The sequence below is a fragment of the Amblyomma americanum genome, chromosome 1 (genome assembly GCF_052857255.1).
Source record: "Amblyomma americanum isolate KBUSLIRL-KWMA chromosome 1, ASM5285725v1, whole genome shotgun sequence".
NCBI lineage: Eukaryota > Metazoa > Arthropoda > Arachnida > Ixodida > Ixodidae > Amblyomma > Amblyomma americanum.
The window spans coordinates 70,421,452-70,437,973 of record NC_135497.1 but is presented as its reverse complement, the minus strand read 5'-3'; the positions used below and the strand labels follow the sequence as shown (position 1 = coordinate 70,437,973).

Genomic DNA, 16,522 nt, shown 5'->3' with positions numbered 1-16,522 from the left:
GCTGCGATGCTCTGTTTTGATTTGCAGGCATGAGGACCAGTATTATGAGAACAAAGCATACCTACATGTCTGAAGAACCTTTGAAAGCAACTTACTGCACCAAAATTGTGCAGGAGCTTACCTTCATTTATTTGCCTGTGCAAAGTTAGGTGCATAAGAATCCATCTGGCTCTGTCAGGAGAACTATTGAAGACAGCTGTGGCTAAAAGTATCACAATTGACATCGCATTTTAGCTGTTAGAGAACGTCAGTTTCAAAAGCTCGTTCTCATAATTTGTCCCTGCAGAAGTAATAAAATGACGGAGTGTGCAGTCAGATGTGGTTTTTGGGAATTCTCACTTATGCTTTGTGCATTGTCATTTATACGAAAGCAGACTGGCACCGCTGCTCGTGGGATTTCTTTTGTAGTGACTCTTTTTCTTCATTATTTTCCAGGCCATTATTGAAAAGACAATGCATACAAGCTTCCACAGAAAAAACCTTGAATACCACACCTGGCTCTATTGCTTCATGCTCACAACCTAGAAAATTGCATGTGCAGTCATCCCAGTGCATTGTGTCTACGTACAAAGTTGGATAGAAATTGTTTTGATGTAGTTGCTTGATCTGAATGATAAGGAGAAGGGCACTGTCCTCAAAGCAGAAAATTTGTTTATTGAACTTGTTTCGTAAATATAAGTCCACAGGAATGACAACAGGTTTTGGAAAAGAGAGGGAATAATGGATCACTGCATAGTTGTGGCTTCAGGGGTTGCTGATGATAAGGGGGCACGAAGTTCTTTTTTTCCTTTTGGCTCAAGAGTCTTGGAGCAGAAATCGTTGTACTTTGGGAGAACAGTTTTCATTGAGCTCTCAGGTTCCTATTTCAGTTGTGGTACATACAGAAGACCTGACATGCACAGCCGTCAAGCAGAGCTTCCGACCTGTGTATTCTTGTGATGTGCACTTAGTAGTAGTATTAGAAACACATTATTTGAACACTAAAAATCAAGCGCCAGAAATGAAGTCGGCCTGGTGCACAAATGTCAGGTGGTCTTCCAGCTATCCAAGGCATATCAGGCACTCCATGAAGAAAAAAATCGAGAGGGGAGGCGAAGAGGTTTAATGGTTTGGTTGGGATTTACAGGTTTTAACGTCCAAAAGCAACTCAGGTTATGAGGGGACGCCGTAGTGAAGGGCTGCTGAAATTTCAACCACCTGGGGTTCTTTAACGTGCACAGACATCGCACAGTACATGGGCCTCTAGCCATGGGGAATTAGAGGTGGCAATGGGTGAAATTGGGATGTGTTTCAGGGCAGTTATAACTGTCAAAAGATGTCGCATACTGTTGGAAGAAAGTGTGCTGGTGTCAGAGTCGATTGTCAATTGACTTTGTTACGTGTAGAATAGATAAAAAATAGGCAGCTGGAGATCACACGTGTCTCAGTAGTATACGGATTGATTCTTTCAGTTATACTATATTATTTTCTGTTTTTCATTGGAAGATCAAATATCAAGGGTGAAAATTGAATGCGCTGAAATAATGGCATTTTTGGTGCATCAGTGTTTGGTGCATCAATTTTTATCTTTATTCTTGAGCTGTACAGCCTTGAATGGGCAAATTGTTGCCTACGTTATTCAGTGCGACTCCATCACCTTGCACTGTTGCTTTTTCTGCTGGTTGGGGCTTTGTGAAGAGAGTAGCTCTGCCAGTTTTGTGCTCTAGGCATTGTGTGGTGAATTCTACATGGTATGTTATTTGCTGCTGTTTACTGGCCTGGGAATTCTCTTTCCATTGCTAAAGAGTACTCTGTTATTGCTCTTGGTTGCTCATAAACGACTGACCTTCTTTCTTGAGGCGCATAGCATTACTGACTGTCAGAACAGTATAGCATTACTGACTGTCAGAACAGTATTCATTCCTTTTTGCATTCAGTCCACACTCTGACATCTTGCATTTTGTTTTGAGCCGTTTTTAATAGGCGGCAATATATCTGTATGGAATGCACTGTGACAGTTTTTTGTTTTCTCGCGATAGTGAATGCTCTTCTGCGCCTCTGTATTTCATTATGTACGAATTTCAATTCATGGAGGTGGTATCCCACTGGGCATTGATACTCTGCTGGCTGTCCCATGGACATCCTTTGGATGTCCTAAATGTCTGCAAGGCATCCAAAGCTGTTTTATTGCCCATTGGGATGGACATTCAATCAACTTCTTGTTGGAATTTTTTACTTACTCTGCGAAGCTGTTTGTAAAGAATTGCTTGCTAACTGTTTCTGTGTAACCCTTTACTTTATTGATGTTACACACTGTGGCACAAGGCAGCTCCAGTTTTGCAAGACTCACTTGCCTGCAGTGTTCTTTTTTAGTTTTGCCCGACTGGGGCTCTGACAAAAGTCAAGTCTTCATGAATTTTAAAATGCCTGTAAAAGTAATGTGTTGCTGCTGCGATTGTACTGAGAATAATGCAGCAGCTAGGAGGTGACAAATTGCAGTTTTATTCACTATATTTTCCACATTCACTCTCTCTGCAGTCAAGGCCTTGTCATATGAGCTGGATCCTCTGCAGGGTGTGCGGGTTCAAATCCCAGTGCCACTGAGCACCCACCAGTGATAATGTACAGTATAATACACTGTTAAAGGGAACAGGCATTCGCGTGAAGTTGACTTTCCACTAGGCGGTGCTGCAGAAAGCCGGAAAGAATGCCGAGCTGATAATGGTCCGGAATTTTTTGTATGTACATGTACTGTACGCATTGAGTGGCATGTGAACCAAGTCACTCACACGTGGATTATCTAGCCCGGAGAATATGTTGCTTATTTCGCACGAAACGCGACCACAGAATGGAAAAAGCCAATTCAGCAGCGAGAAGAAGTAATAGATGCGTTATGGGTGTGAAAAATGAAATCCATGCATGGGGACGGAATGCCGAAAAAAACTCCGGACCATAATCAGCTTGGCATTCTTTCCGGGTTTCTGCAGCAGCGCCTTGCGGGAAGTCAACTTCACGCGACCGCATGTTTCCTTTAACAGTGTTCCATACTGTACAGGCGCTTTCCCCCTGGCTTATACTGGATGTAATGCATACTGGATGTAATGCTTGGAAATGGGTCTTTCACCCCACCTTATATAGACGAAAGTGCCTCATGCTATGGTGCTCTTTGGCTAAAGCTGCCCTTGCACCTTTTGAATTTATTGTCATCATCAACTTCCACTCTCGTTGCTGTCCGTTGAGCTCCCCTCATCAGCATGTTGCCAGGGATTGGGCTTCTCTGTGCCATCCGTGGTTTTGAAAAAGCCTGTCAAACCCCTCCAGGCAGCGCACTGATTTACTGATTACCATAAAGCAGAACATTGAGAAACTTGGTCATGACAGTTTCTTTTCATCTCCCCAATTTCTCATCCCAGAATTATGGGCGGAGGTCTTACGTGAGTAAATATGGTATGCTATAACTGCACTTGAGACACAGTAGTGTCGATTCTCAGATGTGGTGCTTCTTACTTGGTTAATATCACTTTTGGAGACACTGCAGGGGGAAACATGTTAAGGAAAATTGGCAACATTCCTGGGCAGCTGTAATCGGCTTTTCTACCAGTAGCAATTGTCTGAAAGTTTTTTCCATGTGCAGTGGAAATAGTATAAGTTCAGTAAAGAAAAGAAGCGCTGTAGGAATGTGTTGTGTCATTATGCATAACTTACTCGCATGAGTTGATGAGCCTGCACAGGTAGACTTATGCTCTTACCCATGATGCCAGTAATTGTGCTCGTGAACAGGTCAGTAAAGTGGCCATTGACTTGAATCTAATGTCTTAATTTGTAGCCAATCATCAGTTTTTTGTGAGCGTAAGTGTGGTTCTCTGCAAGTAGAACAAGAAGTCTGGAATGTTTGATTTGGAATTCACTTTTTTTAATCTTGTCCTGAATTGACATGGCCTGCCACAGCTGTTAGATGAGAAATTGTTGTATACCCACCGTTTCATGCACGTAACATGAAATGAGCTGTGGCTTGTGTAGACTTGTCTCAGTGGATATGATCTGGCTTTCATGTGCAGGCTTGAGCTCCAGGGACTGCAAACATGGCGAACTTCCTGGGCAGAACTCAGCAGGTTAGAATCTGCAGTTTTTCTCCATTCCTGCTTTTCTGAAGGTTGTCTTTCAATAAATAGTGTGAAGGGCACAGAAGATGCAGTTCAGTGAATCGTGGTGAATGACTGTGATAGTTGCCTTTAAAATATTTTGTGTGATATGTGAACTACTGATCGAACTGCCACCCATATGAGTTCTCTTCATTGATGCGATAACTTGTATAGGCGTCAAGGCCTCGTCAGACTTTTAGCCTTTAGCCTTTTTTTCCTCTTGTGCTCTCTCAGAAAATAAAGCAAGAAAACATGCTAAACATAGTTCTATCTGAGAAAATAAAGCAAAAACAACATGCTAAACATAGTTGACTGCCACTCGTTTAGTTATTAAGCTCACTTGGATGGACTTGAGGCAGTGACATGACGTCAGTAATGCAATTGCAAGGGTGAAAGGCAGTGACTTTGCATGCATTACAATGGCTGACCTATGTTGTTGGCAATGATGATATTTATAGCAGCCTAAATTTTCTCTTCAACTGCATGCAGAATTCACTGTAGAGACTTCTTGCTACTGATCTGAATTCTCCTTAAGGCTTATCTACTGATTAAAACTTTTGGTAACACCCACAGCTTTTGATGAGTGTGTCCTCCACATTCATCTAGCCATAGCTCCAAGTGAACAGTGGAGTGTTGGTTGTTTTATTTTACTGAAAGTATTCTACCTTTATGCAGGTCTGTGGTCATGCAAACCAGACACAGTGCATCTCCTGGCCAAGATTCTTCCCATCTCAGCCATTGCATGGAATCTGCTCCTCCTGGCATGGGTAACCACCAGGGCAAACCGGCAGGAAAGAACCTGCATGAATGTACCCACTGCAACAGGGGATTTAAACAAAAGGCCGATCTAGTGAAGCATCTCAGTGCATACCGGTGAAAGTCCTTTTCATTGTGACCAGTGTTGTAGCAGCTTTACACAAAAGGGCAACCTGGAAGCACATCTGCGCACTCACACTGGTCAACATCCTTATCATTGCAACCATTGTGGTAGCAGCTTTGCACTGAAAAACAGCCTGGTGTTATCCGTACCCACATGGGTGCTAAGCCATTTCAGTGCCATCTGTGCCCCATTTCCTTTCCAGATAGTTCAGGCCTTGAGGCATGTAAAATCCCATAACGGTGAAAAGCCCTTCCAATGTGACTTGAGCCAAAAGACACTGTAGGAGGGAAAATCTGAAACACCACAAGGATGCAATGCACAAAGAATAGCAGTGGTCCATGATGCCTTTCATCAATATGTTTAGCTGCCTGCAGTTTTGTGTACAAGTTTATTATAAATTTGCTCATTAATATCACTGCCCCTATAGCTGACACACAGGAAAATCTGTGAAAATCTGTGTTTACTCAAGCAGTGTTAGTAGCAGCAACAAGTGGGGACATGTAGGTGTCCAGCATAAAATTGATACGTCTTGTTTTAGTTGCCAGGTTTATAGAGTTTTGTGTTGTCTGGAACAAAAACTAACAAAAAAAAATCAACATCTGCATCTTTGTCAGAGCATTGCATCTGCTGGATATAGATTGCATAATGCTTGTGGAATATTAGGTCCACTCCATTTTAAATCTGTTTGGTTGCCAGAATATCAGCTGTTCAAGATCATTTCACTTTGATTCAGCTATATTTGATGTGTTAGTGCCCCTTGAAAAAGGCTAATCTATTCATGCAAGGTGTTCATGATAATAAGCTGCCATGGTCTATGGCTATTGAAAAATGAGATACTCTACATACTGCAGGTGAAAAATATTGTAATCTTGTAGTGTATTGTAAAGATTCTAATCTAGGTCAGTTGTGTGAAACTGCCTAGTGCACAATAGCATTTACTGTGTTTTCCATTACAAAATGTTGAATGTGTTCTGGCTCTTTGTAAAACTTCCTTACTTGGCATATTGTCAGTTACAATTCAAAAAAGTTCACTTCTTTGGTTAGCCTGCTTCTTCAAAAAGGTGTTCTTTTTTTTACTATTATACGTCGAAATGCACAGACATCATTGTGCCTTGTATCTAGGACAAAATTCCTATTGCTCTCGTCAGCACTCGGTGCTGTTCCTCGCAACAAGGCTGTTCTGTCTGATGGCATTGGTTTATAGTGCAACGCCATCTTGTAGTAATAAAGGGGCAGTTACTCCTTGGCATCTACCCAAGTGGAGCCTTCAGCTGCAAAGGAAACCTATACAGCCTCTGCAGAAACCTTGCGGTTAAAGAAAAATTCGCCCTGGGCCAGGGTTCGAACCTGGGACCGCCACTTCTCCAGAGCGGTTGCTCGACCAACAAATTTTTCCTTAACTACGAGTGGGCACCGCGGTGGCTCTGTGGTTACAGTGCTCGGCTGCTGAACCGAAAGACGGTTCGATCCTGGCTGTGTCGATCGAATTTTGATGGAAGCGAAATTCTAGAGGCCCGTGTACTGTGCTTTGTCAGTGCACGCTAAAGAACCCCAGGTGATCGAAATTTCTGAAGCCTTTCACTACGGCATCCCTCATAGCCTGAGTCGCTTTCGGACGTTAAATCACCATAAACCAAGCTTAACTATGAAGCGTCTGTAAAAGCTGTACAGCTTTCCTTTGTAGCCATATGCCTGTGCTGGTGTCGATGCCAATGACTGATTACTTCCTTGTTACAATATACTTCAGGTTTCAGGATTCCCATCAATCATTTGGCCATACTGCTGTTTTGCTTGTTGCTTTGGAGACAATTTTTTAACTTTTTGTACTCCCAGCAGCCGCTCTTTTACATAGACAACCCCTTGCATACATCACTAACAAACTATCATAACCTTCTCGGTAAATTAAAAAAGATGACACCATTTTTCTATTTTTTGCTCATTGTGCAGTCCTCGCAATGTTTAGCAATGTTATTCTTTGAAGCTCACAGTTTCCAATCAACAATACCTTATGCACAGATAAAACTTTCTGCTTCACAAGATATAGTTAATCTAGGTTCTCCATGAGGTCTTCAAAGTGTTTGTTTATTTAAACAGGCCCATGCTAACCATGCTCATAAACTATGATGACACAAGCTTGATCGACATTAGCAGAAAATCCTTGCATCACCGGTTCCAGTTGCACTGTGTGGTGCTTTACGTATTCCTTTTTGTGTGTTATTAGTCTGTGCGAAGAAGGCAACGCTTCGGAGGAAGAAATTCATGTGTCCACAGAGAATGGGGAATTGTGAGTGACTTGGGGAATATCACTATTGCATTGCGTGCCAGTAAAAATGTGGTTCGTCTTTGCACCACCGCCCAGTCAGGACAGATTCGGCCTTGTTCACGCGTTAACCTCTAAAGCTGGAAAAATGTATAGCTGCAATTGGAGACTAATTTCCTTAGCTGAAACTTGCCGGAATTATCTTTTAAGCCGGCTATTTTAACATGTGCATCTGTGTTCCAAGTAAACACTTTACAGGCTGAAAGGGTGGGACTGACATTAACCTATCTAAATTTATTGTGTGTGTGTCTTCAGCCATGACAATATCACTGACTCGGTCTCCACTGAGCTTTCCACACTTTATTTCTCTTGTAGCATGTTTTAGTAAAAGATGGCAGGTTCGTAGAGATTGCACCGTTTGCAGTTCTTCTGATATGTACATGATCTTCTGTGTCCTTAATTGCATAACAAAAGAAAGTTATTTCTCGAGTTGCCTTGGAAAGTGTAGTCCTTTATGATTTCTGCATCGGCATGCCTGAAAACAGTTCACGGTGCACTATAGTGACTTGTGGAAGCTGGTGAGCCATATCTTGATTACTGTAGCCAGCAGCTTGCGTCAAAAACTGGTACAAAAAGCCACTAGTTACTGTATAGCACTAAACATTTTTTTTATATGGAGGTCGTCCCCCTGTGCATGCTCGCATGACATACAACTCTAGAACCTCTTTTTCCGTGTCTTAAACCCACAAGCCAGGAATGAAAAATGTGTGCTACCCTTTGATTGCACTAAATGGTCTAGTTCAAAATGCAGGGCTACCTGCCATATTAAACAATGTTGATGTCTGTTATAAGCTAGCACCTATAATGGTCATTCCCAGCATTTAGCCATTGCGTGTTTGTCTGTATACTTGCCTGAACCCTGCTTTGTGCCAGACTGCTCAATGGTTGGTGCCACCTGCCCGCTGGGTTGTGGGGAACCTGCCCAGTTTGTGTGTGTGTGTGTGTGTGTGTGTGTGTGTGTGTGTGTGTGTGTGTGTGTGTGTGTGTGTGTGTGTGTGTGTGTGTGTGTGTGTGTGTGTGTGTGTGTGTGTGTGTGTGTGTGTGTGTGTGTGTGTGTGTGTGTGTGTGTGTGTGTGTGTGTGTGTGTGTGTGTGTGTGTGTGTGTGTGTGTGTGTGTGTGTGTGTGTGTGTGTGTGTGTGTGTGTGTGTGTGTGTGTGTGTGTGTGTGTGTGTGTGTGTGTGTGTGTGTGTGTGTGTGTGTGTGTGTGTGTGTGTGTGTGTGTGTGTGTGTGTGTGTGTGTGTGTGTGTGTGTGTGTGTGTGTGTGTGTGTGTGTGTGTGTGTGTGTGTGTGTGTGTGTGTGTGTGTGTGTGTGTGTGTGTGTGTGTGTGTGTGTGTGTGTGTGTGTGTGTGTGTGTGTGTGTGTGTGTGTGTGTGTGTGTGTGTGTGTGTGTGTGTGTGTGTGTGTGTGTGTGTGTGTGTGTGTGTGTGTGTGTGTGTGTGTGTGTGTGTGTGTGTGTGTGTGTGTGTGTGTGTGTGTGTGTGTGTGTGTGTGTGTGTGTGTGTGTGTGTGTGTGTGTGTGTGTGTGTGTGTGTGTGTGTGTGTGTGTGTGTGTGTGTGTGTGTGTGTGTGTGTGTGTGTGTGTGTGTGTGTGTGTGTGTGTGTGTGTGTGTGTGTGTGTGTGTGTGTGTGTGTGTGTGTGTGTGTGTGTGTGTGTGTGTGTGTGTGTGTGTGTGTGTGTGTGTGTGTGTGTGTGTGTGTGTGTGTGTGTGTGTGTGTGTGTGTGTGTGTGTGTGTGTGTGTGTGTGTGTGTGTGTGTGTGTGTGTGTGTGTGTGTGTGTGTGTGTGTGTGTGTGTGTGTGTGTGTGTGTGTGTGTGTGTGTGTGTGTGTGTGTGTGTGTGTGTGTGTGTGTGTGTGTGTGTGTGTGTGTGTGTGTGTGTGTGTGTGTGTGTGTGTGTGTGTGTGTGTGTGTGTGTGTGTGTGTGTGTGTGTGTGTGTGTGTGTGTGTGTGTGTGTGTGTGTGTGTGTGTGTGTGTGTGTGTGTGTGTGTGTGTGTGTGTGTGTGTGTGTGTGTGTGTGTGTGTGTGTGTGTGTGTGTGCATACACCTAGCGACCAGCTGACAGTGACAGGTTCGCAAGAGGTTGTGTGGGGAGAGGCCCAAGCAAAACAAGTCGCACTGATGGTAGCACCTGCCATAGTAAGGCAGTGGTGCCTCGCTTAACAGCTCTGCCACTGCACGAGTAGTATGAGGACTTCTAGGGATCTATGAATGTAAACTTGAGAATGAGCAATTCCTCATATATGAGCATTAACCTTTTATAGCTATCCGAACAGCTGCCTCCAATGAACACCAGAAAAGTGAAAATTGAACTGGTAGAGCACTTGAATCCCATTTGCCTTACTGTGCTTAACGTAAAGTAGAGAACGACCAATTCCACATACTGACTCAGTAACCCTGTTGCCTCCTAGCTTTAATGTCGGGCTAAAGTGTCCCCTCCAGTTTCTTTTTCAGTAGGAATGCAATGAAAATTTTCTTTCAGCTTGTAGGCTTAGTTATGGGAGCACTTTTGTACATAACATGTGCAGGCAACGGCACTTTGCTGCTGGGGTATGAGCTGCATATTATGTTATGACTGCATATTATCGACTGTCTTTCCAAATTTGCCTCGGAGATGACATCCACAAGGATAGCTTTGCTTTGAAATGCATAGTGCATGTTGTGCTGATAAAATAGGCAACAGCTGCAACATGTATGATGTGCAATTTAGGTTTGACTCTGCTGGGTTGTGGCACTTCCTTGATGTGGTGGATCTGAGTTTTACCTTAGCCAGTTGTCTGCATCTAAAATCACATCAGCGTTCCCTAGATGCATCACACCACGGGCCTCGTGTGTATGGGAGTAGTCTTTCTGCTGACGTGGGTTTATCGCAAGATTAAATGTATTCTTGGATTTTGATGGCTGCTGCTGAGACATTAAGGGCCTATGGTGCCTATTGATCACGCTAAATATTCTCTGCCTTAACCATGCACAAGTGGCTGCTTTTTAAACCCTGGTTTGTGTAACTGACACTTTTTCTTGTGCACATTCTGCTTTTCTGTGTGTTATCTTGCAGGCAAATCAAAGAGGTTTGCCGGAGACAGTCTGCTAGATCATAGAGGAAAAACCTGCATGGACAACTGCTTCCAAACTGCGCAGATAATATCCTCAGGCTTATATCCTCTCACTGTGCATTGTTATGCTCTGAATTTCGGACTCTGTGCTCAGTTAGGCACAGCAGAACCCTTCTGGGTAATTCGTGACAATGACAGGTCTAGATTTGGCAGTGCCTATATAATGCTGCGGACCACTTCGGAGTTTATGGTTACGGTCTTTGGTTGGATTTGAGCTCAGTTCATTGCTTGTACTTTTGGCTGTGCTAGGTTGTATTTATTGCGAGTTCTTTTTTTCAGCCGAGATAATCTGCTGATCCTGCAATACACAGGTGTTGCAAAAATACAAGGCTAAGAACAGCAATTTATTCCCATACTTAATCAGTTACGTGTCCTGGGAGAATTTTGGCCCAATGATCTTCTCGGGTGCTGGCAAAACAGACTACGTTCATTTATTCTCTCATGAAGGCATTTTCATGGGATCTTAATCACACACCTAATCATGGAGTGAGTTTGCTGCGGTTTTCAATACAGTCGGGCAGCTTTACTATGACAGGCATGAAAAGGCAATGCTATGTTATGTGCCACGCAATTCTATGTCCACTCTGGAGGTTTATAAAGCTTGGTAGCGGCATTTTAACAGGTTTTCAGGCATAGAAGTCCTCCCTTTCACCTGCGATCCTTTTCACACTATGATAAAATGTGTCCCTCCTCCAGTAAAAAAATCATTCCATTGTACCCAATGCATATCTCTTTATAAGCACTGCTGCTCCACAGATAACCATCATTACTCATGGTTTGAAGTTAACTAATCTGCTCTTGAAATCAACACCTAGATGGCAATTATGATTGTTAAATGTACAGAACATATAGGCACTTCCACCAGTTGCAGTTGGGTTTTTTCTTTCCTTTTTCTGTCTGCTCTACTTGACTTTCTAGGCCAGCGTATGACTTTCTAGGCCAGCTGGTCTTGCAGTGATCGATGCAAGCCAAGCACTCCACGAGAATAAGGAGGAACAGGAGGCGAGTGGTCTGATTGGTTTGGAAGGGCATTCCAGAGGAGAATAGGTCATTTTGGCGTGTGTTTCAGGGCAGTCATAACTTTCAGGAAATGCTGCACATTGCTGCAAGAAAGTGCGCCGGTGTCAGTAGGACGTTCCATGTCACCGTCAGTTGACTTTGTGATTGGAGAATAGAAAAACCTAAGCAGCTGGAGCTCACCGTTTAGCAAAGGAAGCTCATTTGTTCCAAATCTTTATGTTGAATTAAAGTTACAAATGAGAGAATATGGCGGCTTTATTTTAGGTGCTAAATTTGGTGAATCGGACCCTATTGGGTGTTTCAAAGCAAGATCACTTGATCGCCATTGTGAAAGAACATGTGTCACATCATATATCAGAAAGTTCAAAATGCAGTTATGATGAAGAATGTTTGGTCGTTCTCTTAAGCCTGCAATTTGATTATTTCATTTATACCATGTTTCTGCCATGTTATGCTTCCTTTTGTTTTTTTCACTCAAAGCAGAATTATCAAAGGTAAAAATTGCATGTGTTGGAATAATAACCCTTTTGGAGCATCTATGTTTGACATAACATCAATTATTGTCTTGATGATTGTGCTGTACAGCCATGAATCTGCAATTCTCTTACATCATTTTATGTGGCTCAACCACTTTTCACTCCTGCTTTGTCTGCTGGCTGGGGCTTTGTAAAGACTGCAGCTATGCAAAACCTGTGCTCTCAGTATTGTGTGCTGAATTCTATGTGTTATTTTGTTTGTAACTCGTCACTGGTTTCAAAGAATTGTTTTGGCAGTGCTGAAGAGAACACTGAAATGGCTTGTGGTTGATCACAAATGACTGACGTTCTTTCCTCATGCACATAGAATTACTGCACTGTGAAAACAGTATTTGTTGCTGTGTGCATTTATCCTCACTTTTGACATCTTTCATGCTATTTTGCAGCATTTTTAATAACAGACGATACTTGGCTGTATGAGGCATACTGTGTACAATCTTAGTTTTCTCAAGATACTGATTGCTTTGCTGAACATCTGTAATTCATTATGTATCGATTTCATTTCCTGATTTTACTGTGCCAGTGTGTTTTGTCATTAATTGCATAACTGATACTCATGAGTTCATAGCCTGATAAGGCACACTTGTACTGTCCTCATGAAGGCAGTAATTGTGCAACCAGACAAGGTCAGTAAAATGGCTGTTGCCAATATGCCTGAATATTTAGGCAATCATTAGTTTTTATGAGCATTACTATAGCTCTCTTGTGCACATAGAATTAGAAATAAAAAATCTGCTTTGGGACTCACTTTTTATAAGCTCACCCTACTGAATTTGCACAGCCTGACACAGCTATTGTAAGAGATTGTATTTTGTATTCGTTGTCCTATGTATGTATCACAAAATGAGCTGTGGCCTGTGTAGACTTGTATCTTAGTGTATATAATCTGACTTTCACATTCAGGCTTTCATTGGACTGCACACAAGTGTACCTTATGTGCAAGAACTTGCCAGATAAAATTGTGTGGTTTTTCTCCTTAAGTTCTTGAAGGTTGACATTCAAAGATCACTATGAAGGATACTGAATAATTATTTCACTGAACTATGGGGAATGACGGTAATTATTTGCATTCTCTTTTCAGGAAGGTATTTTGTGTGATATGTGAACTACTGATTGAGCTGTCACTCTTGTGAATTCTGTTCACTGAAGCGAAGACTTGTACAAGGGCCATGATCTCGTCTAAATTTTAGCCTTGGCCTCCTCATAGACACTGTCTGAGGAGCAAATAAGGGGAAAAATTGCGATATGCTAAGCATAGCTGATTGCCACTCGTTTAGTTATTAAAGGGGTATAGACACCTAACTTTGGTGGCATGTTTTCTTCTCTACAATGATGTGGAAGGCGCTACTACGCATGAATCGCCACGTGTTATTCACCTATGGCCGCTAAATCATTTATGATCATATTTTTCTTTCGGGGCTGCCGCGTTAGCTAAGTGGTTACGGCTCTCGGCTGTTGGCCCGAAAGACGCGGGTTCGATCCCGGTCGCGGTGGTCAAATTTCGATGGCGAAATTCTAGAGGCCCTTGTACTGTGCGATGTCAGTGCATGTTAAAGAACCCCAGGTGGTCGAAATTTCCGGAGACCTTCACTACGGCGTCTCTCATAGCCTGAGTCGCTTTGGGACGTTAAACCCCCATAAACCATATTTTTCTGTCGTGATGTTTCAGTTTCATTTCAATAGCCGAACGATGGCTGTGATGTCAAAGTGTGGTTTTCTGTCGTAGGAGGCATAGAAAAATGCCGATATATTCACCGCTTCATCATTTTAAATCATTATAGGGCTGAAGCCAACTTTCCTGAACAGCCAGAATGGCAACGAACATGGAAGCAGCGATTATATTGCAGTTTTTTCATACCTCACGTGACATGTAACCATGCTTTGACGTCAGAGTGCTTTTTACAGCTATTTAAGCCAATAACTGAAATTTCATTATAAATTGTTTAGTGGTCCTCAGAGAATACCAGGTGGTAATTAATGTATAATAATGGGTTATGTACCATAACAAGCAACAAAGCACTTCAAGCTCACATGGGTGGACTTGAGACACTGTCATGTTGCCAGTAATGCAATTTCAAGGGTGAAAGGCAGTGATTTTGCGTGGATTACAATGACCGACCTATATTTTGGCGATGATATTTAAAGCAGCCTGAATTTTCTCTTCCACTGCGTGCAGAATTCACTGTAGGGACGTCTCGCAACTGATCTGAATTCTTAAGGTTAACCTATCGAACTTTTGGTAAACACCCACAGCTTTTGATGAGTGCGTCCTCGACATCTCGCATTTCTAGCTCCAAGTGAACGGTGAAGTGTTGGTTGTTTTACTTTACTGAAAGTATTCTACCTTTTAAATGCAGGTTCTGTGGTCATGCAGACCAGACACAGTGCATCTTCTGGCCAAGATTCTTCCCATCTCAGCCATTGCATGGAATCTACTCCTGGCATGAGTAGCCACCAGGGCAAACCGGCAGGAAAGAACCTGCACGAATGCACCCACTGCAACAGGGGATTCAAACAGGAGTCCCATCTTGTGAAGCATCTCAGAGTGCATACCAATGAAAGTCCTTTTCATTGTGACCAGTGTCATAGCAGCTTTACACAAAAGTGCAACCTTGTAGCACATCTGCGCATTCACACCGGTGAACGTCCTTATCATTGTGACCAGTGTGGTAGCAGCTTTGTATTCAAGAAAAACCTGACAGAACACCTGCGCACTCACACTGGTGAACGTCCTTATCATTGTGACCACTGCGATAGCACCTTTACACAAAAAGGTATCCTGGTAGCACACCTGCGCACTCACACTGGCGAACGTCCTTATCGATGTGACCATTGTGGTAGCAGCTTTTCAAAGAGGAGTAACTTAGTGGCACACATCCGTACCCATACGGGTGAAAAGCCATATCAGTGCCAGCTGTGCCCCATGGGCTTTCCAGATAGGACAAGCCTTGTGAGGCATGTGAGATCCCATAAGGGTGAAAAGCGCTTCCAATGTGACTTGTGCCAACAGAAATTCTACAGGAGGTATATTTTGAAACACCACAAGGATGCAATGCACAAGGAATAGCAGTGGCCCATGATTCCCCTTATTAATATGTTTTGCTAGCTCCTGTTTTGTGTTCAAGCTAATGAGATTTAGCTGAAAGCCTTATGAAAGCCATTGGTAGCTAACCTCTGTTTGTTGTCTACATTTCTATTTTTGTGTTCATTTTGACAGACTTCTCGGATAACATTTGTTTTGCTTTTAGCGAATACACAGAAAGTCAGGCTAAGTCTTTCCTGAGCAAGGATTGCAAGCCTGCTAAGCTCGTAAACTTGCATGAGCGTACATAAAATCATGGCATACAGGGATGGCATGGCTACTTTTTGAAGAGAGACCTTGAAAGACTTTACACCCAATATTTATGGCTCGTGCCAGTGGTCAGCCTGGCTCAGTGAAGAAATTTGGGGGAGTCAAAATGTGCACAACACTTCTTTTTAATCTTGCGGTCTGAGTGGGCTATATTAAGTGACGTTCATTTTAAATTAGCTCATTACTATCACTGCCCCTATAATTGACAGTACAGGAACATCTGCTGCTGTGAAAATTTTTGTGTTTATTCAAGCAGTGTTAGTGGCAGGAACGATTGGGGACAAATAGGTGTTCAGCCACATAATGATGTGTTTTGTATTAGTTTGCAGGCTTTAAGAGCTCAGTGTTGTTTGGACCGAGAACTAATGAAAAAAGGTCGCCAGCATCTGCCTCATGATTTCTGAGAGCACTGTCTCTGCTGGATATAATGGCATTATATGCGTCGACTATTAGGTCCACAGCATTCTATTTACAATCTCTTTTGGTTGTCAGAAAATCAAATGCTTGTGAACATTTCAATTTGAGCAGGCTATCTTTGTTTTTTTTTTGTTATTTAAAAAGGCTATCTATTCACATAAGTTGCAATGATCTGTGCTTATTGAAATAAAAAATAATCTACATACTGGAGACAAAAACATAATTTTAATCTTGTGTATTGTCAAGCTCCAATTTAGGTCAATTGTGTGAAATTGCTTAGTGCACATGAGCATTTACTGCATTTGCTGTTACAAGATGTTGAATACATTCTGGCTGTTTGTACAATTCACATGACATACTGTGCATTAAAACTCAAAAGCAGTGCAGTTCTTTGGTTAGCCTGCTTCTTCACAAAGCTGCGGTTCATTTTTTTTCACTGTTATACTTCAAGCATGCACAGACATAATTGTGCCTTGCATCGACAATGGAATTTCTTTTGCTCTCTTCCGCACTCAGTGGTGTTCTTCATAGCAAGGCTATTCTATCTGATGAAATTGCTTTAACAGTCACACACCAACCTGTGGTAATAAAGGAGTAATTACTCCTTGACATCCACCGAAGCGGAACATTACAGCTACAAAGGAAAGCTATGCAGCTTCCACGAAAACCTCGTGGTTAAAGAATAATTAGTCATGGTTCGGGATTCAAACCCGGGACCACTGTTTTACTGAAGCGGTCGCTCTGTCAACAAATTTTATTTAAC

The 16,522-nt window shown here is 42.5% G+C and overlaps 1 protein-coding gene across 2 annotated transcripts in view; it reads left to right on the top strand.

The window, feature by feature from the left end:
- The window catches only part of LOC144112983 (uncharacterized), a 49,702-nt gene extending 33,526 nt beyond the window's left edge, over nt 1-16,176 (top strand). The window contains exons 3-5 of one of the 2 annotated variants that reach the window (XM_077645835.1): nt 4,038-4,091; nt 4,797-4,888; nt 14,348-16,176. In XM_077645835.1, coding sequence (XP_077501961.1) covers nt 4,038-4,091; nt 4,797-4,888; nt 14,348-15,057 — 856 coding nt within the window. In that variant the 3' untranslated portion in view covers nt 15,058-16,176. Of the gene's footprint in view, nt 1-4,037; nt 4,092-4,796; nt 4,995-14,347 lie in introns of both variants that reach the window. The other variant, XM_077645836.1, reaches the window with a different exon arrangement.
- Nucleotides 16,177-16,522: the final 346 nt, after the last annotated feature.